Source organism: Delphinus delphis, chromosome 2 (assembly GCF_949987515.2).
Source record: "Delphinus delphis chromosome 2, mDelDel1.2, whole genome shotgun sequence".
Lineage (NCBI taxonomy): Eukaryota > Metazoa > Chordata > Mammalia > Artiodactyla > Delphinidae > Delphinus > Delphinus delphis.
Window position 1 is genome coordinate 173,167,900 of NC_082684.1, and position 24,667 is coordinate 173,192,566.

The 24,667-nt window shown below is 38.2% G+C and overlaps 1 protein-coding gene across 3 annotated transcripts in view; it reads right to left on the bottom strand.

Annotated features, from left to right (window-relative positions):
- Window positions 1-18,606, bottom strand: part of CUBN (cubilin) — a 280,926-nt gene extending 262,320 nt beyond the window's left edge. For all 3 annotated transcript variants that reach the window (XM_060006307.1, XM_060006306.1, XM_060006305.1), the window contains exons 1-3: window positions 18,094-18,606; window positions 1,714-1,994; window positions 1,186-1,315 (exon numbers count right to left, since the gene is read on the bottom strand). In XM_060006307.1, the coding sequence (XP_059862290.1) occupies window positions 1,186-1,315; window positions 1,714-1,826 (243 nt within the window). In that variant the 5' untranslated portion in view covers window positions 1,827-1,994; window positions 18,094-18,606. The remainder of the gene's footprint in view (window positions 1-1,185; window positions 1,316-1,713; window positions 1,995-18,093) is intronic.
- Between the last annotated feature and the right edge of the window lie 6,061 nt (window positions 18,607-24,667).

The following is a 24,667-nucleotide window of genomic DNA, read 5'->3' on the forward strand; positions in this document are numbered from 1 at the left end:
AAGTGCTGAGCACAGTGGACAGCCCATAAGCAGCTCTAAATACCAACTTCTAACATTATGACGGACAGGCCTGCGTGATGCAGAAAATAATGAGCACTGAAAGCATTCAATAAGACAGGAGAATAACTGGCCAAGTCTGTTGTGTGGCAAAAGTAAACTGGTCACATCTACCACTTTCTATGGTCCCCCTCCATCCTCGGTCCCCTTGCAAAGAGGCCCCACTATCACCCTCTGCACCTTCTGTGGATTACAGTAAATAAGCCTACACAGTGAGCCACTTCCTGCTAGAAATACTACCTGTACCCCTCATTAACCCTAGGGCATTGTTCTTTCCAAGGACTTGTTTCACCTCCGATATGTTCCCTGTGCTAAAGATTCAAAGTGCAGATTAACACAGGCCTCTTTCTCACACCAGTTAGAATGGGCATCATCAGAAAATCTACAAACAATTAACGCTGGAGAGGGTGTGGAGAAAAGGGAACCCTCTTGCACTGTTGGTGGGAATGTAAATTGATACAGCTCTATGGAGAACAGTATGGAGGTTCCTTTAAAAACTAAAAATAGAATTACCATATGACCCAGCAATCCCACTACTGGGCATATACCCTGAGAAAACCATAATTCAAAAAGACACATGCACCCCAATGTTCATTGCAGCACTATTTACAATAGCCAGGTCATGGAAGCAACCTAAATGCCCATTGACAGACGAATGGATAAAGAAGATGTGGTACATATCTACAATGGAATATTACTCAGCCATAAGAAGGAACAAAATTGGGTCATTTGTAGAGACGTGGATGGACCTAGAGACTGTCATACAGAGTGAAGTATGTCAGAAAGAGAAAAACAAATATATATTAACTCATATATGTGGAATCTAGAAAAATGGTATAGATGAACTGGTTTGCAAGGCAGATATAGAGACACAGATGTAGAGAACAAACGTATGGACACCAAGGGGGGAAAGTGGCAGGGGGTGGTGGTGGTGGTGTGACGAATTGGGAGATTGGGATTGACATGTATACACTGATGTGTATAAAATAGATAACTAATAAGAACCTGCTGTATAAAAAATAATAATAAAATAAATTTTAAAAAACCAAAAAAACCCCATAGGCCTGTTCAATCAAGTAACCATATACAAATATACAAAACTACTTCAATGCATTTCCAGTGTATTACCTGATGTAAACATTCGCCAAGGTCTTCATCATTTAATTTAATTTTTCCCCGGGATCCAGTTCTAAATTCAATGTTTTGAGCTGATCCAGTAAGAAACACTAAATTCCCTCTCTCTGCAGTCATTCGAGGTCTGCATAATCCAAGCCAGAGAATGTATCGGTGATTATGGCACATAGCTTTGAAGTCTAAAGAACAGAGTTTCTCAGCGACTAACGACAGACTGCATACACCTTTGCTTTGTGGTCAACTCAACCAAATTCTCCCTGCCCATCTGCCATTTCTTTCTTTGCAAATTTCCTGGAGATATCTCCTAGGAATTGTATGCTTGCCTAATTTGCAAAATGATAAATGGAAAGTTTGTGTATAAAAAGATACTTCCATACAACCATACAACTGTTTTCCCCTATCTGTTTTTAACATCATTGTTTTCCTCAAGAAAAATTACACCTTTGCTTACCTGGTTATTTGTGAAAACTGATGAGGACCCACCCTAGTCCATCAGCAGAAATAATCCATGTGTCTACTTACTGTTGGAGGTCAGTATTTCTTTTTTGTCTGTGCAGCGCAAGTCCTCCAGCTTCACCATGTGATTCAGCAAATGTCAATAAAATAACCAAACTCCAAAGAAAAAGTGAGGACATCTTCCTCACCAACCTCCAAGGTTGTCAGGTAGGAGGGAGGCCGCTCTACCCAACTGAGTGTGGCCGTTTGGAAAAAGCAAACCAGGCAGACGTACTTTGACCAGTGGGATGTCCTGCAGTTTTCATATCTTCCTTCTTTGCCCTAGGAGGCTACGTTATTTCTTCTTCCTGAGGGATGTAAATGATCTTAGATCTTCAGGACTCTTCAACTCGTGAGAGGTCAAAATCTACTTCTAAGTGATGCAGAACTTAATCATTATCTGTTCGACCTTTGAAATGGTAAGAAATTGCTTTGGAAACATCCACTAAAACAATTCTTGCTTAAGAAGTAGCCACCTTTCAGCAAATGCTTCTGGGAAAATGGGATATCCACATGCAAAAGGATAAATTTGGACCCTGACCTTATATTATATAGAAAAATTAACTCAAAATGAACCAAATACCTAAATATAGGAGATAAAACCATAACATTCTTAGGAAAAAACATAGGGGGAAGCTTCATCACATTGGATTCTGCAATGATTTCTCTGATGTGACTCCAAGAGCACAGCAACAAAAGAGAAAAAGAATACATAAATTGGACTGCTTCAAAATGAAAAACTTCTGTATATTAAAGGACACTATCAACAGAGTGAAAAGGCAACTCAAAGAACGGGAAAAAATTTGCAAATCGTATATATGAGAAGAGGTTAAATATGCAGAATATGTAAAGAACTCCTACAACTCAACAGCAAAAACCAAGTAAAGCAATTAAGAAATGGGCAAAGAAAATCGACATTTCTTCAGAGGAGATATTCAAATAGCCAAACAGCACACGAAAAGATACCCAACATCACTAATCACCAGGGAAATACAAATCAGAACCACAATGAGACACCACTTCACACTCATAGGATGGCTACTATCAAACAAAAGCAGAACATAGTAAGTACTGGGTGAGGATGTGAAAAAATCGGAACGCTTGTACACTGTTGGTGAGCATGTAAAATGGTAGTTACTGTAAAACAGTGGCAGTTGCTCAGAAAATTCAACATAGGATTGCCATATGATCCAGGAATTCTACTTCTGGGTATATACACGAAAGACTGGAAAACAGGAACTCAGAGAGATATTTGGACAACTATGTTCACAGCAGCATTACGTGGAAGCAAGCCAAGCGTTCACTGACCGACATGAATGGAAAAACAAAACGTGTTGCACGCATATCACGGAATGTTATTCAGCCTTAAGAAGGAAGGAAACTCTGACATATGCTACAGCGTGGAGGGACCCTGAAGACATTATGCTAAGTGAAATAAGCCAATCACAGAAGGGCGCATACTGCATGATTCCACTCATAGGAAGACCCTAAAGACAGAAAGTAGAATGGCAGTCTCCAGAGAGGCAGCGTAGGGAGAATGGTAAGTTATTGTTTAATGGGTACAGAGCTTCACTTTGGAAAGATGAAAAAAAGTTCTGGAGATAGAGAGTAGTGATGGTTGCACAACAATGTGAAGGTATGTAATACCATTGAACTTAAAAATTACTCCCTTAAGTAGGCTCTGCAACTTGATATTATGGAGAGATGTGACACTGTTTTACACCTGTTCTGTTCAACCACAAGAACAAAACTAGCAAAACTAGCGGGCAAGCTGCTATTTTCTTGAGGTGATACTGAAGTCAACTGATGAGTTTTTTGTTATTCTGTTATTCGTTTTAAGAAACAGGTGTCATACCACAGCGCATTTCAAGTTGAATACATTTTTTTAAAGTTTCATTAGTTCAAGCTTTGTTTAAAAGCTTAACAGTTTGGTACGGGGGCGGGGGTGGAGGGAGATCTTGTCTTCGTGAAATATTTGTCAACTTTAAGAATAGGATAAAATAGGATGGGTTAGAATCCTCCAACACAAAGGACAATTCTAACTCTGAGCTTTGAACATAACTATTTTCATGATTCTATTTTCTTAAAGGTTACTTGCACTCAGCAAATTTGTTAAGTGCAATAACAGATGTCTCCAGCATGATTTCAGTAAGAACTTACTTTTTTTTTAACAGAATTTTCCTGTGTTACTAATGTGTTTATTATTAAACAAAGTAAAGATAATTTCTCTGCTCCCAATCTAGCCATCCAATTCCTAATTGTCCCTCATGCTAGAAGGAAAAGAAAGAAATATGCTTTCAAGGTCTGACTGACTTTGGAATGACGAGTTAGGGAATTTTACATCCAGCCCACCTGCTCAACTCTAGCTGAGATCAATAGACAAGTCAGACAGTCTGCACGTGATTCGGTGGAAGCAATATAAAAATCAGTCGCTGTTTCCACACCATTATCACTCATCCTGTTTACCTGCCTTATTCGGAATTTCTTCAGCAAAGACAAATTAAGATAGTTTTAGAATCCATGACCTCAGACTTAGAAGGTGAATATTCTCCTCTCTCCTTTTCCCAGAGTAAATCTTCTATTAACCTGAAACCCTGTCTTTCATTGGCTGGCAAAGCTCCCATTTCCTCCCTAATTCAGAATGCATTCCACAAAGATTCTTCATGTGCCCTTTACATATTAGCCATTCTACAAAATGGTAGGAATACAAAGTGAAATACGTTGCAGATTTTCCCCTCCAAAGTCAGGTCTAGGGAAGATCATTCACGTGGGTTCAAAATCCAGGTCCATCACTTTCTGACCATGTGGCCCTGTTTCTTCATCAGCAGAAAGATAATAATAACAGCACTGAAAGTATACAAAATGTTTAACACATCCGGTCTTTGGCATTTGATAAGTGTCCACTAAATGTAAACTGTGGTTATCATGTAAATAAGTATAACCCTCCTTCTTCTTCTACACTTGAACTTGGGTTTCTTAAAGTAAGAAATGATAGAAGAATCCACAGTTGACTTAAAAACCATGGGCACCAGGAATATCAGGGGTGTCTAATCTCCCCTTTTATGGAAGAGGATTCCAGAACAGAGACATGCATTGAGGACTTTGAGTGAGGAAGGGGACATCTGACCTGCAGCTGGGGATGTGAGGCAAAAGCAAACTGATGTCTGAGAACCAGGCAAGGTCGTGCCAGGAAGCAGGGAAGAGCTCCCCACGGATGGGTGGGAAGCAAGATTAGATCTAAATCCTAGAGTCTCCAAGCGCAGGCAAGCCAAAGGGAACAAACTCCTCCTCGAGGTGGAGCTGAGAAAACAGAGAAAGGGAGGGTTTGCTCTAGGAGCTGCTCCATGGGAGGGGACCGAGTGTGAGAGTACACCTAAGAAAGCCGTAATACACGGGTTTTTTTGCATTCATTAAAATAAAATTATTAATTCAGAACACTAATAATATCCATGACACTTACACATCTTAAGTTTGTCAAGAGGTCTGTTGCACTCTTGGTTTCCAGTCTTTGGCATCTACAACAAGGTGCATGCCAATGTGTTTTGCTTTGTTGCAGATGTTACACATGGTGCGTGGAGTTGGGGTTTTTTCTGCTTCTCCATCTGCATGGGCAGTGTGTTACTCATCAGTAATGCATGGCCTGCTGACCTGTGCTCCCAACCCTGCCCCCTGGTGTCACCTTCCTCCCTCCTCTTCCTCCCAGCTTCTTAGCTCTTCTTACAGAACTATCAGCTCCCTTCTCTTCCTCCTTCCCTCCTTACAGAAAAGAATCAGAATTATCTTCTCCTTTCTTCTTCCTTTAACTTTTCTAAGACATCTTTGTACACCCCTTGCTTCTTCTGTACCATTCACTTCACCTCCTTTTTCTATTTGAATCCTCAGCCCCCACCATTTCTAATAATCCTCAACACAATGCACAAACGAAATTCATGAGTGACTCAGTTCACAAAGGAAAATTCTGTGGTCATCAAAAGTATATACGAAAGTAAATTCCAGTATACTAGAAGTTCACATGAGGGGAATTGCTGGGTAAGAAGGCGTCACTGTAATCAGAACGTTGATAAGGACCAAAACAAAAACACAACAACAAAAGCAATAGAGAACAGAATTACCTCTGCCTGGGAAGGGCAATGCAGGCTTCCCAAGAGCCAGCTGAGTCTTACAGAATGTATAGGAGTTCTCCAGGCAAAGTAGGGGGATTGGGAGTCTCAGACAGAGAAAATGGTACATCCAAAGCTTTCCAATTACAAGAGAGCTAAACGTGGCTGCAACAGTGTGTGTTTGTGGGAGATGAAATTTTTTAAAGGGAAAGGAAGTCAGGTCCAGAAGGACCAGGAAATGTTATTTTAATGAGTTTAGATCTTATTTTATTTTTAAATAATGGAGAATTATGAGGGTATTTTACATAGGAGGTCATGTTTGCATTCTACAAGCATCCCTGCAGAGCCAAGTCTCAGACCCAGAGGTAGTGAGGAAGTTGTGGTACAGCTAAGGTGTGACCTGGGGAGGCCTTGTTTGAAGGCAATGGCAGAGAGAGCAGGAGACAGTGAGAGAGGTATTTAGGAAACAGGATCTACAGAAAAATAGATTAGGGCAGTTAAGAGAGAGGAGGGAAGTGATGCACAGGTTCCCTGCTTGAGAAATTGGAAGGATAGAGGTGTCAATAATTGAATAAGACAGAATAATTAAGGGAAGGAGGTTCTGGAGAAAAGGTAAAGAGTTCAGATTTGGGTGCACAGAGATCTGAGGAATATTCACCTCCTCCCCACCCCACCCCGCCCCTGTCCTGCCCCACTGCCTCAAGGCCCCACTCTGCAAATGGTTTAGATATCAGTGGTGGGTGTAGGGAAGATCCAGAGATGGCCTAGACCACAGCCTTGCTACTCAAAGTGTGGTCCATGGACCCAGCACAGACTTTACCCGGGAGCTTGTCAGACATGCAAAAATCTCAGGTTCAACCTCAGACCTACAGAATCCACATCTACATTTTACAAAGACCCTCTCTTTCTGACCCAGGGGGTGAAGGCACCTTCACTCCAGAAAAGAGTCACATGGTCTCCACAAGTGCATCTGTATTTCTATTTTTTCTTAGATTGGTCTTCTAATTTTCCATAACTTCCTTTTCTATTTCCTATTTCTTTATCTTCTTTTGTTCTACTAAGAAATCTTTGTTATTTATCTTTTAAAATGTATATTGATTTTTTTAATTTTGGGCATATTTTTAATTTCAAAAACTCATTCTTATTTTGTATTGTAACATCTCCTCCTATTACTCTAAAAATATTATAGCTGCTTTTTGAAGTTTACTGCATGGTCTCTGATTTCTCTAAGTTCTTCTTCTTCTGTTTGCTTGTTTAGATCTTTCTATTTCATATCAGAGGCTCTCCTCAAATACCTATTTATCCTTATGTGTTCATTTAAATTTAAGAATAAAACACTAAAGAGTGGATGATAAGCTCTGTGTGATGGACGGTGATGGACGGTGTTCGTAACTAGCAAACTTTATCATGGGTGGTTGAATGGCAAGCTGACAGTTCCATTGGGCGAACACCAACTGTCAATTTTTGAAGATATTTTTTCCCCTGGGGACATATAATTTCTTCAGAAAAAAAAATACACCAGTTTTCTACCTGGATAAGGAAAGTTTGCTGGAAATTTTAATGCTAAGTGTGTAGACTTTATTTAGCCCCTTGTCTTCCATCTTTTTTTCCAAATTCTTGGAGAGCACCTCAATTCTGTATTAATATAATCCCTGTAACTTATTTCATATACCAAGGTTTACTTTTCATTCCTACTAGTTTCATCTAAATCCCATGGTTTTACAGTCTTAATAAGCATTTACTGCAGACATATGACATCCTCAACAATGAGGGAAATTCAAAGAAGTAAACGTCATGACTTTCTCTGGCTTGCAATAAAGGCATATGTACAAATCTAGAGCACTGTGATAAGGCAACATTATAAAGATGGGTAAGACACACGAGACAAAGTGCATACTAAAATGCTTTTAGGAAAACAGCACGAACCAAACTGAAAAAGAGGTCCTGAACCCAGTCTGGGCATACTGTAGTGGTTCTGCAAATCCAGGAGGGTCATTTTGGAGAGAGGTGGTTGGGTAAAGGTGGCAGCATTGATGAAGGGCCTTAAGTGGCCGGTTGAAGAATTTTGATTTAATTTTTTTATTTAATGGGGAGCTGCTCTTGTATTTTGAGTTAAATAATCCTTACGTGAAATTTCCAGAAGGCCAGCTGAACTTATCTGGAGGGCTGGATCAGTGGAGGAGTCATGAGAATAGGGAGAGAGGGTTGACATGAAGAGGTGCCTTGGAGGAAGAATGGCGAGGTTCTCATACCCTATATTCTAGCTCCCATCTCATTTTATAGCTTCAATGTGGCTTTGGTGCTTTCTTTGGTCCCTTTTCATTTTTACATCAGTTTAAAACAGAATATTGTAGAATTAATCGTGTTTTAGTCATTAATGGAAACATCTGTGAATATAATGATCTCTCTCAACCTTTATGACACTTAACTCATTCTCTTTTTCAGGGAACTCAGATTGCTTGAAAGGTACATTTACATACGCCAATTTTTGTGATTTTCTACAAAATGTCTGAACAATACAATATTGTTCCAATTGTCTATTCATTTTCCATGAAGGATCACATAAAATAATTATGGAAATTGATGTAAGTTTAAAACTATTCATTTGCTCATTTCATGGAAAATGCATTACCTCCTAGTAAATTACCAAATCCACTCCTGCGATAAACTGACCTTTTTGAATGCAGTGTGGTCTTGACTCGGAACACAATCCAGACGTCTGTTCTCCATGCTCATTACTACAATGATTGCAATTATCCTTGAGCAGAATGAAAAAGCACTATGGGTTAATCATTACCATCTGAATAATTCAGGTTTGGCAGAGATTTTCCTGAGGAGGTAGATCTTGTTATTCATTATTGAGAGTTTGGAGGACTTTTTTGCTTTTCTTTTTCAGATTTTTTTTTAAGTGCAATAATCCTTGCATAAACAAAGAGGATATAATCAGAAAATTCATAGCCAGAGGGAGGAATGTAATAGAGGAACAAAGCTTCACATAAGGAACAGAGGTTGCTAATGGCATATATACAAACACACACACAGCATCTGTGTACTGGGGAGTCTTGTGTCATTGTGAGACAGAGACTGGTTAAGGACAGAGCACACAGCAGAGGGCATACATTGCTAGAATTCATGGCCCAAAAGCCAGGGGGGACACAATACAGCTTTCCCTACCTCCCACAGCTCAAGACCCCAGGACTCCAGCACCTCTGCTGGATGAATTCAAGCTTGATTTCCATGAAGGTGTGAAGCCATAAAGCGGAGGTTATCTTTGATGTGGACCACGGGTAAACCCACCTGACATCCCTTTCCAAGGTAACCTAAAAAGAACAAAATAAGTTTTCTACTCTGTGACTCCTAAAATTCCCTGAACAAGGCAATGAAGTGAAAGATTTAGACACCTTTCATACTATAATCAAAGAAAATGCCAGGTTGTATTAACACAATCATGTAAGTGACTGTAGCCATGTAGGGGCAAATAGTTGCTACTCTAACCTTTTGGAAAGGGGGAAATGCATTTTTGTAACAGTATTTTGTATTTGATGAGAGGAAGAGAGCAACTGAAAATTCACCACTGCGGGGATGCGGGGGAGGGAAGGAAGACGAGTTTAGGGATACCCTGAGAAAACCATAATTCAAAAAGGGACATGCACCCCAATGTTCACTGCAGCTCTATTCACAACAGCCAGGACACGGAACCAACCCAAGTGTCCATCAACAGACGAATGGCTAAAGAAGATGTGGCACATATATACAATGGAATATTACTCAGCCATAAAAAGAAACAAAACTGAGTTGTTTGCAGTGAGGTGGATGGACCTAAAGACTGTCATACAGAGTGAAGTCAGAAAAACAAATACTGTATGCTAACACATATATATGGAACCTAAAAAAAAAAAAAGGTACTGATGAAGCTAGTTGCAGGCCAGGAATAGAGACGCAGACATAGAGAATGGACTTGAGGATACTGGGAGGGGGAAGGGGAAGCTGGGACGAAGTGAGAGAGTAGCATGGACATATATACACTACCAAATGTAAAATAGATGGCTAGTGGGAAGCAGCCGCATAGCACAGGGAGATCAGCTCGGTGCTTTGTGACCCCCTAGAGGGGTGGGGTAGGGAGGGTGGGAGGGAGACGCAAGAGGGAGGGGATACGGGGATATATGTATGCATATGGCTGATTCACTTTGGTATACAACAGAAACTAACACGGTATTGTGAAGCAATTATACCCCAATAAAGAGCTATTAAAAAAATAAAGAGAATGGTAAAATGAGGGGAAACAAAGGAGTCTAGGGGTACTTGGCAGCTACAGAACTGCCTCTTGTGGTGAACTTCTAATTGGAGAGATACAAACAGAAGCAGTTCACAGAGGCATCTTTATCTGCTGGTGGGAGGCTTTGCTTCACTGACGTGATCGATGACAGGAGGAGTGTTTTAACAAGGCTGATGCCTTACAAAGGGCCATCATTCCCAGGGGATGCATTAATTGGAGTGCCACGCAGACTGTGGGAACATGTAAGGTGTCGTCATCAAGGGCGGGAAGAAGGCTGGGATGACCGCACTTCTCACTCCTACTCAGTGCCATTATTCTAAGATCTGTAAAAACCAAAGCCTTTGTCCCTTTGTATTTTTCTTTCTTAAAATAGCGGCTTGGGCTCTATTTATTACAGAAGTACTACTAAATCAGGCTTTGCCAACCACTCCTAAACTGTGTTTAGAGAAGGCATAAGCAATCCCCTAGGAGTTACACACAATTGTGGTATTAAATACTTTCCTTATAACATCTAATGTGCTATTCTTGTTTAGGTTGACAGATAGAATTATTCCAGCAATTCCCCAAGTCATGAAAGACATAATGATTCTGCTACAATACTCAGCATATTCATATTCAAGTCAGATTAATTGGACAATTATTTGTTAGGTACCCCCTGATTGTCAGCATCTGAGAGAGGCACTGAGGAGACAGAACTGGGTAAGATACAGCCTTTGTCCTGGAGGGAAAAAAGTCTGGGGAGGAGATGGTATTATATGCCATCAGGCTGCAAATGAAGTAGTGACTTGAAAGCTAGATTACCCAAGGTAGAGGTGGAATAGAGTACTGGTTTTGATAGAAAGAATACTTTTAATTATAAAAGTAATATAACTATGTTACATTGAATGGAGTATTCAAAGACTGGCTTCTTTCACTTAGCATGATGTTTTCAAGGTTCATCTGTGTTGTAGCATGTATCAGTACTGCATCCTTTTTTATGACTGAATCTATTGTACGGATACACACGTTTTGTTTATTCATTCATCAACTGATGAACACAATAGTCATTTCCCTTTTTGGCTATTATGAATAATGTTGCTATGAACACTCATGTACAAGTTTGTGTGTGGGTATGTTTTCAGTTCTTTGGAATATGCCTACGAGCATTCTTGTTGGGTCACATAGTAACACAATGTTTTGAGGAACTACCAAACTGTTTGTCAAAGGAGCTGCTCGTTGCATATTTTATTGATTGGTTTCACAATCTTGTATTTCAGCATTGTCTTATTGTAACACATTTAATCTGCTTCCAGTTTCACTATGTTTAATATCTTCATCCCTATAAACTGCCGTCCTTTTGAATTAACATTATTAAGGCAGATTCCCATGGTGGGTCTTGTTTTTACCATCTTTTACTTTCAACCTACTTAAATCATTTCATTTGAAGCAGGTTTCTTATCAAAGTATATAATTAAATGATGTTTTTTAATCCACTCTACCAATCTCTGTATTTTAAATACTGTATTTTGACCAACTATAGTTAAGACATTTATCGATCTGGGAGAGCTTTTGTGCCATTTAATCACTTTTGTTTGTTTCCTCTGCTTCACATTCCTCTCTCTTTTCTTGCCTTCCTGTGGGTTACTTAAGTATTTCTTAGGATTCCATCTTGATTTACTTGTAGTGGTTTTGAGTGCATTTCTTTGCACAGTTTTCGCAGTGGCTGCTGCTCTGGGCATAACGATATACTGTACGTACATGACATCACAGTTGATTAATCGCTATCAGCAATTCACCACTTTAAGTGAAATGAAATCTCAGTTCCATTTAGGTTCCTTGAATTTCTCCACTTTTAAATATTGTCTTGAGCATTAGATGGTATTATCATTTTTGTTTCAATCATCAAATGTGATTTATAAAATTCACGAGGAGAAGCAGAGTCTATTGTAAGTATCCATACTTCTGCTCTTTCCATTACTCTTTCTTCCTTCCTGATGCTCCAAGATGCCTTTTTTCTTATCATTTCATTTCTGTTTGCAGAACGTCCAATAGCCATTGTTTATGGGTAGGTTTCCTAGCAACCTACCCATAGTTTTGCTTCATTTGAGAATACCATTATCTCCCCTTCATTCCTGTGGGACGGTCTGGACACAGAACTTTCAGTTAACAGTTTCTTTCTTTCGGCACAGTTGTGCCACCTCTTTCTAGCCCCCGTGGTTTCTGATGAGAAATCTGCTGTTATTCAAACTGTGTTCTGCTATAGTAATGTGTCCCTTCTCTCTGGTTGCTTTCATTTTTTCTTTGTTTTTAGTTTTCACATGTTTAATTATAAAGTGTCTTTGCATGGATTTCTTTCAGCCTATCCTGTTTGGGGTACACTCAGCTTCCTGAACCTGCATATTTATTCTTTGCTAAATTTGAGATGTTTCCATCCATTATTTCTTTGCACATTCATCCAGCTCTATTCTTTTTTCTCCTCTACTTCTTGGACTCCAAATATATGAATGTTGGCTCTTTATTACTGTCTCAGAGGTCACTGAGTCTCATTTTTCCCCAGTCTTCTCTTTGTTATTCAGATTTACTAATTCTATTGCTTATTTTCAAGTTCACTGATTCTATCATCTGTCATTTTCATTCTATTATAGAACCCATCCAATGAGTTTTCTATTTTGGCTGTTGTATTTTTCAGTTATATAATGGCCTTTATTTCTTTTTTTAAAAAAACTGGGACAAAAATGCACATCATAGTGGTTTTTTTATCAACGTTAAAAAAAAGTCTTTGTTAACTATTTCCTTGGGGAGCCTTTCTATTTTTTGCTTCAAAAGAGTTTGCAACTACTTGTTAAGGCATTTTTATGATGGCTGCTTTAAAATCTTTGTCAGATAAATCCAACACCTGGCTCATCCTGGAGATACCATCAGTTGGCTGTCTTTTCTTATTTGTTGTGATTTGCTTGGTTCTTGGTATGACAGGTGATTTTAGATTATATCCTGGATACTTCGTCTATTATGTTAGAAGAGTCTGGGTTCTATTTTAATCTTTTATTTAAGCAGGCAGTCACTATGTTTATGTTTAGCATGCAGGCCTTGGCCTACCTTTTGGTCTATGATTCCAGTGGCAGTTTAAATTTCAGAGCCTTTGCAGTGTTAACTTGGTCCTTCTGGTGCTGCTGGAGCTCAAAGTGGTCCTTGATGGTGTTACTTTAGGGGAAAGAAGTTTTCCCCAAGACGAGTCACCTGGTACCTCTAGGTTGGGGAAAGACAGCCCCCTGCCCATGGTGATGAAAACTTCTAGGCCAGACACTCCTGTAGCAGAATGCCCCTTGTCAGGGCTCCATGGTTGCTCAGTGTCTCTCAACAAGTGAGAGGAGCCTGGACCTGCCAGGGGAGTAATGCTTCCCCTGGACACTTGCCAGTGGGGATCCCTATACAACGCCCTTGAGGGTTGTATCAGACCCACCTGGTGTTGTCAGCAGGACCCCTGTTCCATCCTGGGCTCCCTTATGTTGCTAGCTTGGTGGTCAGGAAACACCAAGCCTGGGCTACCTTCTTCTGTTGGGTGGGAGGTGATAAGACATCCTGTAACTATGTTCCCCCTCCAGTTGTGGGAGTACTTAGCTGGTTTGTTTTCTTCCTTACACCTTTCAGAGTTTTCTTTCTGATGTCTCTTGCATTATTTTATAATCATACTTATCCAGAATTGATAATTGTACTTATCAGGAAGGAGCAGGAAAAATGAGTCTTCCCTCTTGTCTGGACAAGTCAGAATACAGTATTTTAAAAAATTTATATCTTCACAGCTTCCCTCAAAGCCAAAACCCCAAGTTCTATCCTAGAATTATTTTTTAAATCATATATTCCAAACTTGAGTAAATTTGGCTATTCCTCTGTTAATAGAGGAAGTGGCGATAACACCAATTAAAGTGACTTAAAGACACTTTAAATTCCACAGTATGACAGCCTTTGGAATTTTCTATATCGATCCAGTATAGTGACTATATTCACTCATTTAACAAATATTTATTGAGTGCTTACTTTGCACCAGGTACTGTTGCAGTCACTGGGAAGGTAGCAGTAAAAAAAAAAAAAAAAAAAAATTAAATCCCTGCCCTCCTGGAAGTTTACATTCTCTAAACCATGGAATATTTTTCATTTTAAACCAATTCAAAGTATAGTAACTATCAAGCTTATTGTCTATTCATCGATAGGATGAGTTCTCAAATAGCAAACTCAACCTGTATCTACTATACAAGGAGTATCACATTCCAGTAGGTATTTTCAATCTTTTTTTGTGTGTAAAATTTAACTGTACTTGTGTAAGGAACTAGCTAAGTTCCTAAGTAGCTAAGTAAGCAAAATAACAACTATTTGAGTCAAAATTATATTTTCTGGGTGTTGTGGGCAAAAAAGTAGTTACAGAAAAGGGTGAGATCTCTGAGAAAAATGGCTTGGTCACTGAAGGGTAGAGAAATCTGAGGACTGCATCTTCAGGAACGGATAAAGTTCAGCTCCAAACCACTCTCTGTTCTCTCTTTAGACTCTTCTTTAGGTGATCTCATCTGATTATAGAGCCAGCTTGGCTAAATAAACATGTTCCATATTTACACTCATAATTTAAATCTGCCCTGATATGAATAAACATACAAACAAAATAAAATACAGAGCAAATACTTGAAGTAAACAGTGAAACCATAGTATGTATAAGAAGATAAATGAGAACACCCTAGGGCTATAAAGAAGAGTTCTATCAGAAAAGTAACTTCCTATCTCCTAGTTTTTGTGAAAATTTCTATCTAAATTCAGATTTGTAGAAAAAACAAGATTTTGGAAGCTTTAGGAATCAAGTATGGTACACTTGAGGGAGAGTTATAAGTGTTGGATGTAATTGAAAATAACACTCAGAACCTACGGTAAATATATGACAAATTTATTTGAGAACTTGGGGAATAAGAAGCCAAAAAAGTTCTTTGCACATGCTCGTATTTGTTGAACAAATAAATTTTAAAAGGAATAAACTCAAAAATCAAGACAAAAATAGTAATGTAGTTTGGGTCGTGGTTGTGTAAGATTTTGAAGAGCATGAGTATTTTAGTGTAAAATGTTCTTAGAAGTCAAGGAGAGAGGTCAGGAAAATGGATTTAAAAAAAAAAAACAACGAAGTTTAAAATTTTAGCAGCAAAGTGAACGAATGACAGGAGAGGAAAAATGGTAAAGAAAGACTGACCAGTATGATCTGAAGTTGAAGAACGTATGTGGGATTCTTACTGCTCTTTAATAAAATATGCAAAGGAACTTTGCCAAGTGAGGTATTATAGGCATGACTAGACATCCTGGTGAGTATGATGAATGGAGAAAGAATAGGTTGGATTGGAGGTGGGTCAAAAAAGATGCATGTTAAGAAGGTGACATGACAGCTGTGTGTAGCACATTCTGACAGTAGAACCTGAGAAGAAGAGAATGCCAGTACAGGGAAGCTCCAAGGCTGTCTTGAAAAATTATATAACCAGGTCGATCACAGTCCTTAAGAAACTGCTGAAACCTACAACACTCACTCAATTTCAAAGCCCAACGCTATTAGCAAGTCAGTTTACAACTGGTGGCCTCAAACAGGCATAGTTCCAAGCCGAAAACCAAATTATGAAAAGTTAACCTTTTCAACAACATAACCAACTCAGAAAAACATCCTTTAACTACTTTACCTATATGGGCTTATTGTGTTATCTTGGCTTATTTGGGAAGTTGTTGATTCTAACTTTTGATTTTAAATTATAAAGTTATCAAAACAAAACGAGCAGGGCTTCCCTGGTGGCGCAGTGGTTGAGAGTCCGCCTGCCGATGCAGGGGACGCGGGTTCGTGCCCCGGTCCGGGAAGATCCCACATGCCGCGGAGCGGCTGGGCCCGTGAGCCATGGCCGCTGAGCCTGCGCGTCCGGAGCCTGTGCTCCGCAACGGGAGAGGCCACAGCAGTGAGAGGCCCACGTACCGCAAAAAAAAAAAAAAACAACAACGAGCAACCAGAGCCATTCTAGTCTGGGTGCAGACACGGCAGCTGGCCCACAGAACGCATCCTTCAGCACGTGCTTGAGGCTGGCTCATATGGCGGATGCTTCTTTACTGTGTACTGCTAGAGCTAGAATCAAACCAGTTTCATTTGTGCTTAGCTTCACTCATCTATCCTCAAGAGCCTCCTACAATTTAACAACTTCTGACCCAAATTAGGTTGAGGTTAGAACAAAAGACAAACTGTGATTTTTGTTAAAGAATCTTGCCCAATACCTCAAAAAAATAATTTTAGTGCTAGGTGGCCCATCAACTTTCACAATCTCAACTACTGGTTTCGTCTCCTTAAAAGGCTCTGTCTTGTGAGGGGGAGCAAGTTGGCTGATAGTCAGTGGTATTTTCTCACTTTTCAAGGCACAGGGCAGTGCCTACTGTGCAGGTCTGATTTACTAGCCAGAACACAATGTTCAGGGGACTCTGAACTTGCAGAGGGTCAGCTGATCCCTCAGTAACAGGGTGACTCACCGCCCTCATCATTTGGCTCTACTGCCTGCCACTAAGGATTAAGATGATCAAGCACTGGCTCCTTCTCCTATGACTACATAGCTCCTCTTCAAAATCATTTTCCAATATGATTCATTCGGTTTAAATTGATTTGTCTCATGCATTATATTTAGGTATGGAAAACTTACTAAAAATATGAAGCAGGGTAATAGATAATTTATGATTATTTGGCAAACCATTTCGAAGAGCACAAGTGGCAGCTTCCCTGGTGGCGCAGGGGTTAAGAATCCGCCTGCCAATGCAGGGCGCACGGGTTCGAGCCCCGGTCCGGGAGGATCCCACATGCTGTGGAGCAACAAGCCTGTGCGCCACAACTACCGAGCCTGCGCTCTAGAGCCCGCGAGCCACAACTACTGAGCCCACGTGCCACAACTACTGAGCCCACGTGCCACAACTACTGAAGCCCACGCGCCTAGAGCCCATGCTCCGCAACAAGAGAAGCCACGGCAGTGAGAAGCCCACGCACCGCAACGAAGAGTAGCCCCTGCTCGATGCAACTAGACAAAGCCCATGCGCAAAATAAATAAATAAATTTTTTTAAAAAATTAAAAAAAGAAATAAAAGAGCACAAGCGACGCAAAGGGGAGAACAAAAAATCAGTTTCCTGTTAGAAATGGCAAAGATTTAATTATTGTTTTTTTAAAAGGAGAGCCTATATTTTCCAAAATGTTGAATAAGCTTACAGTAAGTCCAAATATCAGAATTTCCAAGATGTGTATATATGCTAATTAAGGGATACTCCGGTAAATATATCTTCATTAATGTATGAATTTTGTGCTTGCTATTATACATAATTAATTAAGGGCAAGAATCACGATCTGCCCATGGATGTACTTCAATAATTTAAAATTTTTCACAAAGCTGTATTTTATCTCCTAGTTTGTACGCACATGTCGCCACAGAGCCTTCATGTGTTTCTGCCTGGTGCACTGCAACTCAACACTTTTTGTTGTATCATTGCGCAGTGGGGCACAGGACACTATAATTATAGCATAATCATAGTAAAACTCTGAACCTTCTTATTGGGAAGAATCTTTTCATCAGTGAGGAAAACAGAGAAAAGTGTGCCAAAGTGATTTCAGATAGCTGTATACTATCATTTACGAGACTTGTACTAAGGTTTACCTTTAAACACATACACAAAATGTAGACACTGATAGTTGATACATATATGCATTGGTCTACAGCTTCCCTACTCCCATATTTATCTATGAGTTCTTCTGAAAAAATGGTGGTGGGGAATGTTTTTTTTTTTAATTGTGATAAAACGCACATAACATAAAATTTGCCATTTAAACAATTTTCAAGCATGCAATTCAGTGCCATTAAGTACGTTCACACTGTTGTGCAACCATCACCTCCAGAACTTCTGCACCTCCCCCAGAGACTCTACACCCATTAAACATGAACGCCCATTTCCCTGGTCTCCTGAGCCCTGGTAACCACTAGTCTACTTTCTATCTCTATGAATTTGACTCTTGTACATACCTCATATAAATGGAATTATACAGACTTTGTCCTTTTGTGTCTGGTTTATTTCACTGAATATAATGTCTTCAAGGTTCATCCATGTTGTAACGTGTCAGAATTTCCTTCCTTTTTACAGCTGAATATCGTCAATAACGCTGCAATGAACATTGGTATACAAATATCTTAGTCCCTCTTTTCAATTCTTTTGGGTATATACCTAGAAGTGGAATTGCTTTATCATATGGTAATTCTGTGTTTAATTTTTTTAAAGGGATTATCATCTATCTTCTATAGAGGCTGCACTATTTTACATTCCCATCAGTAATGCATAGGGTTCCAATTTTTCCATATCAGGATGATTGTTTTTTAAGAATAAAAATATGAATTAAAATTTGTGACAAAATTTCTCATCTTATTTCTTTTCATTTCTCTTCTATTTGTCACTTGATCTTATCACCAAAGTCAAAACCACAGGATTTATGATGCAAGATTTAGTCTGATTAGAGTCCTAATTCCAAGAAGTCTATGGAGAGGGAGAGTCAGAGAAAGTTAAAGTTATAAAAGTTAATTCACAGAATAGGTATGTGGAATGGGGTCAGAGGGCAGAGTTCCCTCCCTAAAATCTTAATGCTGTGCTACATTCCTTAGATCATGATGGCAAATTCAACTTACAACAAGAAGCTGAAAAGGAAGACAAAAGCAAGCTCTGAAGATAGCAAACTACAGGTAGGTACGTATAAATGAAAAAGGGACAGTGAGTTTTGTCTTTCAGAAGGAAGTAGAATTAAAGATAATTAAATAATGTGCACCTACACTTTCTATGGCATACCGATGGAGAGGTAATCAAGAATTAGCATTACTATTTCTGAGATTTTCTTCAGACTGTTGTATAAGGTAAATGATGATAATTTGGTGTAAAATATTATACACATTTGTTTAGATAAAATAAAGGAATGTTTAAAAAATTGAAATTAAGTAAAACACTCAATATTTTAAACAGGGCAGAATTAGAATCATCATTTTAGAAACAGGAAGAATTATTTTAAAAAAGTAATAGATTCATAAAGCAACTTCTTTAATTAACATACACAATATACAGTTTCTCAAGTTCATATAGTACACCTGTTATGACACTTTACAAAATATTCATGTAGACATTAAAATTCTAATGTTCCCAAATTTGTCTATACCGTAATATTATAAAGGGAATATTTTACATATATATTTAACAATTTCATATAAAAAGATATTCTCCTAAAGAATAACAATAATTTTCACCTTACAAAACACAGTAATATAAACTTAAGGAAACAAAACGGCATTTTCCTGATAAATCCAAATTCTTATTAACGAGAGAATAAGATAATTTAGTTGAATTTTGTCAAAATTAATTCAAAAAAGAATTTCAGAGTTATTATCTGGATATAATGGAATACTGCCACCATCTTTCAGAGTTACTTAAAAATTATTCACATAGGATTTTGATTAGTTGAGCTACTACATGCACATTGAGACTATTTCCAAGTAGACGATAACGCTGTTTGACTGTTGTCTTCTCAGGAAATCCTAGAAAAGAAAGGTGACAATTTATAATACAATCACTTGCAATATTAACTTCCAGAGATAAAAGGATGTATTCTTTAGTAAAAGCAGCGTGGTTATTTACATAAATAAGTCCCTAAGGTATCCATGAAGTTCAAGTAACAAATGAGAATTTGGAGCCAAAAATATTATATAACATTGCACTGCTTACACAACGTGATATTATCATATCACTTATCATATTCGCTCAGTACACACATGTACACACATAACATCCACAGAACTAATAGAAATCTGAGCACTAGTACACTTTAGGAAAAGCAGTGGCTACCATTATTTCAGTTATTTAATAACAGCCTTCAGGAGACAGAATTCACATACTATAAAATGCAGTTTTTCTTTTAAAGGGAGACTTATTTATTTATTTATTTATCCACTCATTCATTTATGACTATGCCACATGGCTTGTGGGATCTTAGTTCCCCAGCCAGGGATTGAACCTGGGCCCTCGGCAGTGAGAGCGAGGAGTCCTAACTGCTGGACCACTGGGGAATTCCCTAAAGTGCACCTTTTTAAAGGGTACAATTCAGTGGTTTTTAGTATAGTTGCAGAGTTTTGCATACATCCCTACTATTTAATGTCAGAACAGTTTCATCACCTCAGAAAGAAAGCTGGCCCACAGTTAACGTCATACTCAATAATGAAAGCTAAAAATTTTCCTCTAAGATCAGGAACGAGACAAAGTACCCACTCTTGCCACTTTTATTCAACATGGTATAGAAGTCCTAGCCAGAACAATTAGGCAAGAAAAAGAAATAAAAGGAATCTAAATTGGAAAGGAAGAAGTAGAACTATCACCATCTGCAAATTACATGATATTATACATAGAAAACTCTAAAGACTTCATCAAAACATGGTTAGAATAAATGAATTAAGTTGCAGTATACAAAATAAATATATAGAAATCTGCTGATTTCTGTACATCAACAACAAACTATCAGAAAGAGAAAATAAGACAACAATCCCATTTACAGTCGCATCAAAAAGAATAAAATACTGAGGAATAAATTTAACCATTGATGAAAAAATTGAAGACACAAATAAAGGTACTCCATGCTCATGAACTAGAAGAATTAATATTGTTAAAATGTCTATATTATCCAAAGCAACCTACAGATTTAATGCAATCCCTATCAAAATTCCAATGGCATTTTTCACAGAAATAGAAACCACATCCTAAAATTCCTATGGCATCACAAAAGATCCCAAGTAGCCAAAGTAACCTTGAGGGAGAAGAACCAAGCTGGAGGCATCACGATGCTCCCTGACTTCAGACTACATTACAAAGCTAAAGTAATCAAAACAGTATGACATTAGCATAAAAAGACACAGAAATCAAAGGAACAGAATAGACAGCCCAGAAATAAACCCACACATATGTGGTTAATTAATTTATGACAGGGAGCTGAGAATATACAATGGGGAAAGGAAAGTCTCTTAAATAAATGGTGTTGGGAAAATTGGACAGATACACGCAAAAGAATGAAACTGTACCACTATTTTACACCATACACAAAAATTAACTCCAAATGAATTAAACACCTGAACATAAGACCTCAAACCATAAAACTCCTAGAAGAAAACGTAGGTGGTAAATTCCTTGACATCAGTCTTGTCCATGGTTTTTTGGATCTGACTGTAAAAGCAAAGGCAACAAAAGCAAAAATAAACAACTTAGACTACATCAAACTAAAAAACTTCTGTACAGCAAATGAAATAATGAGCAAAATGAAATGGCAATCTACTGAACAGGAGAAAATATTTCCAAATCATAAATCTGATAAGGGTTTAGTACCCAAATTATATAATGAAGTCATAAAATTCAACAGCAAAACAATAAATAATCAGATTAAAAAATGGGCAGAGTACTTGAATAAAAATTTTTCCAAAGAAGACATACAGAGGGCCAATAGGCACATGAAAAGATATTCAACATCACTAATCATCAGGGAAATGCAAATAAAAACCACAATGAGATATTACTTCACATCTGTTATAATGGCTATTATCCAAAAGACAAGAAATAACAAGAGCTGGAAGGAACATGGAGAAAAGGGAACTCTTATGCACTGATGGTGAGAATTTAAATTGGTGCAGCCATTATGGAAAACAGTATGGAGGTTCCTCAAAAAATTAAAAATAGAACAATCATATAATCCACCAATTCCACCCTGGGTATTTATCCAATGAAAACAAAAATACTAAGTAGAAAAGATATGTGCACCCCCATGTTCACAGCAGCATCATTTACAACAGACAAGATATGGAAACAACCTAAGTGTCCATCGATGGGTAAATGAAAAAAGAAAATGCACACACACATACACACACCATGGAATACTACCCAGCCATAAAAAAGAATGAAAAGGACCTTGAGGGCATTATACCAAGCGAAGTCAGAGAGACAAATACTGTATGATCTCACTTATATGTGGAATCTAAAAACCAAAGCAAGCAAACAAACAAATTTAAAAAACCAAGGTCATAGATACAGAAAACAGATTGGTGGTTGCACGAGTGGGGGAAAAATGGGTGAAATGGGTCAAAAGGTACAAACTACCAGTTATAGAAATAAATAAGTCCTGGGGATATATAATGTAGAGCATGGTGACTATAGTTAGCAATACTGTGTTGCATATCTGAAAATTGCTAGGAGAGGTCTTAACAGTCCTCATCACAAGAAAAAAGAATTTTGTAACGATGTATGGTAATGGATATTAACTAGATTTATTATGGTGGGTGATCATTTTGCAATGTATACAAATGTTGCATCATTATGTTGTAATGTTGTACATCTGAAACTAATACAATGCTATATGTTAATTATATACTTCAATACAAATTTTTTTTAAAAAGAGTGCTGGCACCCATTAGCAGTCACTCTCCATGTCCCCTCCCTGCCCCTCAACTACTGATCTACTTTCCGTTCTAGAGATTGCCTATTCTGAACACTTCATACAAATGGAACCATACAATATGTTGTCTTTTGTCTCCGGCTGCTTTCGCGTAGTGCTTTCAAGGTTCATGCGTGTTCATTCTGGAATGTTTTTTAAAAGCAAAGTATTCTATGTTTAATATCTTAGTCCTTATAATAACATTATGTATTAACAATATTATGTATGTTGTATAATACGACTATAAAATATAGTGTAACTCAAACATCAAGCACATCAGTAAAAATTATCTGATCCGAGGGAAAAAATGGCTCATAACATGCACCAATAGTTCATTCCTCTCTCTGTCTGAATAATATTCTATCTTATGGATATACCACATTTTATTTATTCATTCATTCATTAATAGACATCTGGGCTTTTTCCCTACTTCTTGATTATTATAAACATTGATGTTATGAACATGTACGTACGTATATATGTATGTGTTAAGCTTTTTTCAGTTCTCTTGGATATACACCTAGGGGTGAAATTGTGGGGTCATACAGTAACTCTGTGTCTAACATTTGAGGAACTGCCAGAATGCTTTCTAAGGCAGCTGCACCATTTTATCTTCCCACCAACAGTGGACAAGGGACCTGATTTCTCCACAATTTGTTAACACTGTTATTGTCAGTCTTTTTGTGAAGTGGTATCTTACTGTGGTTTTGATTTACCTTTCCCTAATATCTAATAATGTTTAACATCTTTTCATGTGCTTATTGGTCATTTATCTATTTTCTTTGGAGAAATGTCTATTGAAATCCTTTGCCCACTTTTAAACTGGATTATTTTTCTTTTTATTGTTGAGTCATAAGAGTTCTTTATATATTCTGGATACAAGTCCCTCAGAGTTGCTTTTTTACATTCTGCTTCCACAAACTGACATTCTCATACTGAAGTTCAATTTGCTACATTCTTTTGCAAAACAAAAGGGCCCACAGATACTATATTTGCTGGAATAAAATCTTGCACATATCACCGTAAAAGACTGTCCATGCGTAAGAGTGGATGCCAGAATCTTAGTTACAATTCCAGAATTTCACATTCAGAATCCTTTGGCATAGCAATTAAATATAGGAAAAGCAAATCAGGTAATAAAGGAAATAATTAAAGAGAATTAGAAATAGCAAAATTTCAAAACCTGATAAAGTTGCTTCATCAACACTAGACATTATACTTACTGCAATAAAATAACAGTGATTACCATAATAAAATGATATTTGCAATTGAGCATGATCATAAAATTGCTATTATAAAGATAATATGTCTTAGGCAAGCACATTAGTCATCTCAAATTATTTACTTCAAAGTAGCCAGAGGCAGAAATACCTACAAACTTTTAGACTACCCCTAGGATGATGCCTTGAGATACCAAGATTATATCAGAGGGGAAGAGATGTCTGAAAACAAACAAGTCAGATTTGTAAAAATTATATATATATACAAATACATATATACACATATATACATATGCATGTGTGTATTTTATACATAGATATTAAAATCTAAACTCACTTGTGGAAAGAATTACATAATTTTGTAAAGTTAAAAGGTGACTTTTTAAAAACTTAGGTACATTAAAAATAATAATCCTCAAAAGCAAAGAAACCTAGAATTAACAAGGTCAAGAGAGCAGCTTTTATTCAGTAAGTGTCGGTTAGTGTCTGTCTCTTCCAAAGCCTGCTGTCTCATGAATGCGTGCCACTGGCCACAAAGAGAACCAGGGCAAAATGTGTGGGAGAGTCAATGCGAATCCGTCATGGCCGGTGGACAAGCAACTCAAAGAACGCCCATTTTGGACCCAGGGTCCGTGACGTCAGAGACACACGTGCAGGACAGTTCTGTCACAGGGCTGCTCAGTGGTGACAGCAGGGCACTGACTATACACATATGTCACATATTAAATAAGGTAGGGCTTCCCTGGTGGTGCAGTGGTTGAGAGTCCGCCTGCTCATGCAGGGGACACGGGTTCGTGCCCCGGTTCGGGAAGATCCCACATGCCGCGGAGCGGCTGGGCCCGTGAGCCATGGCCGCTGGGCCTGCGCGTCCGGAGC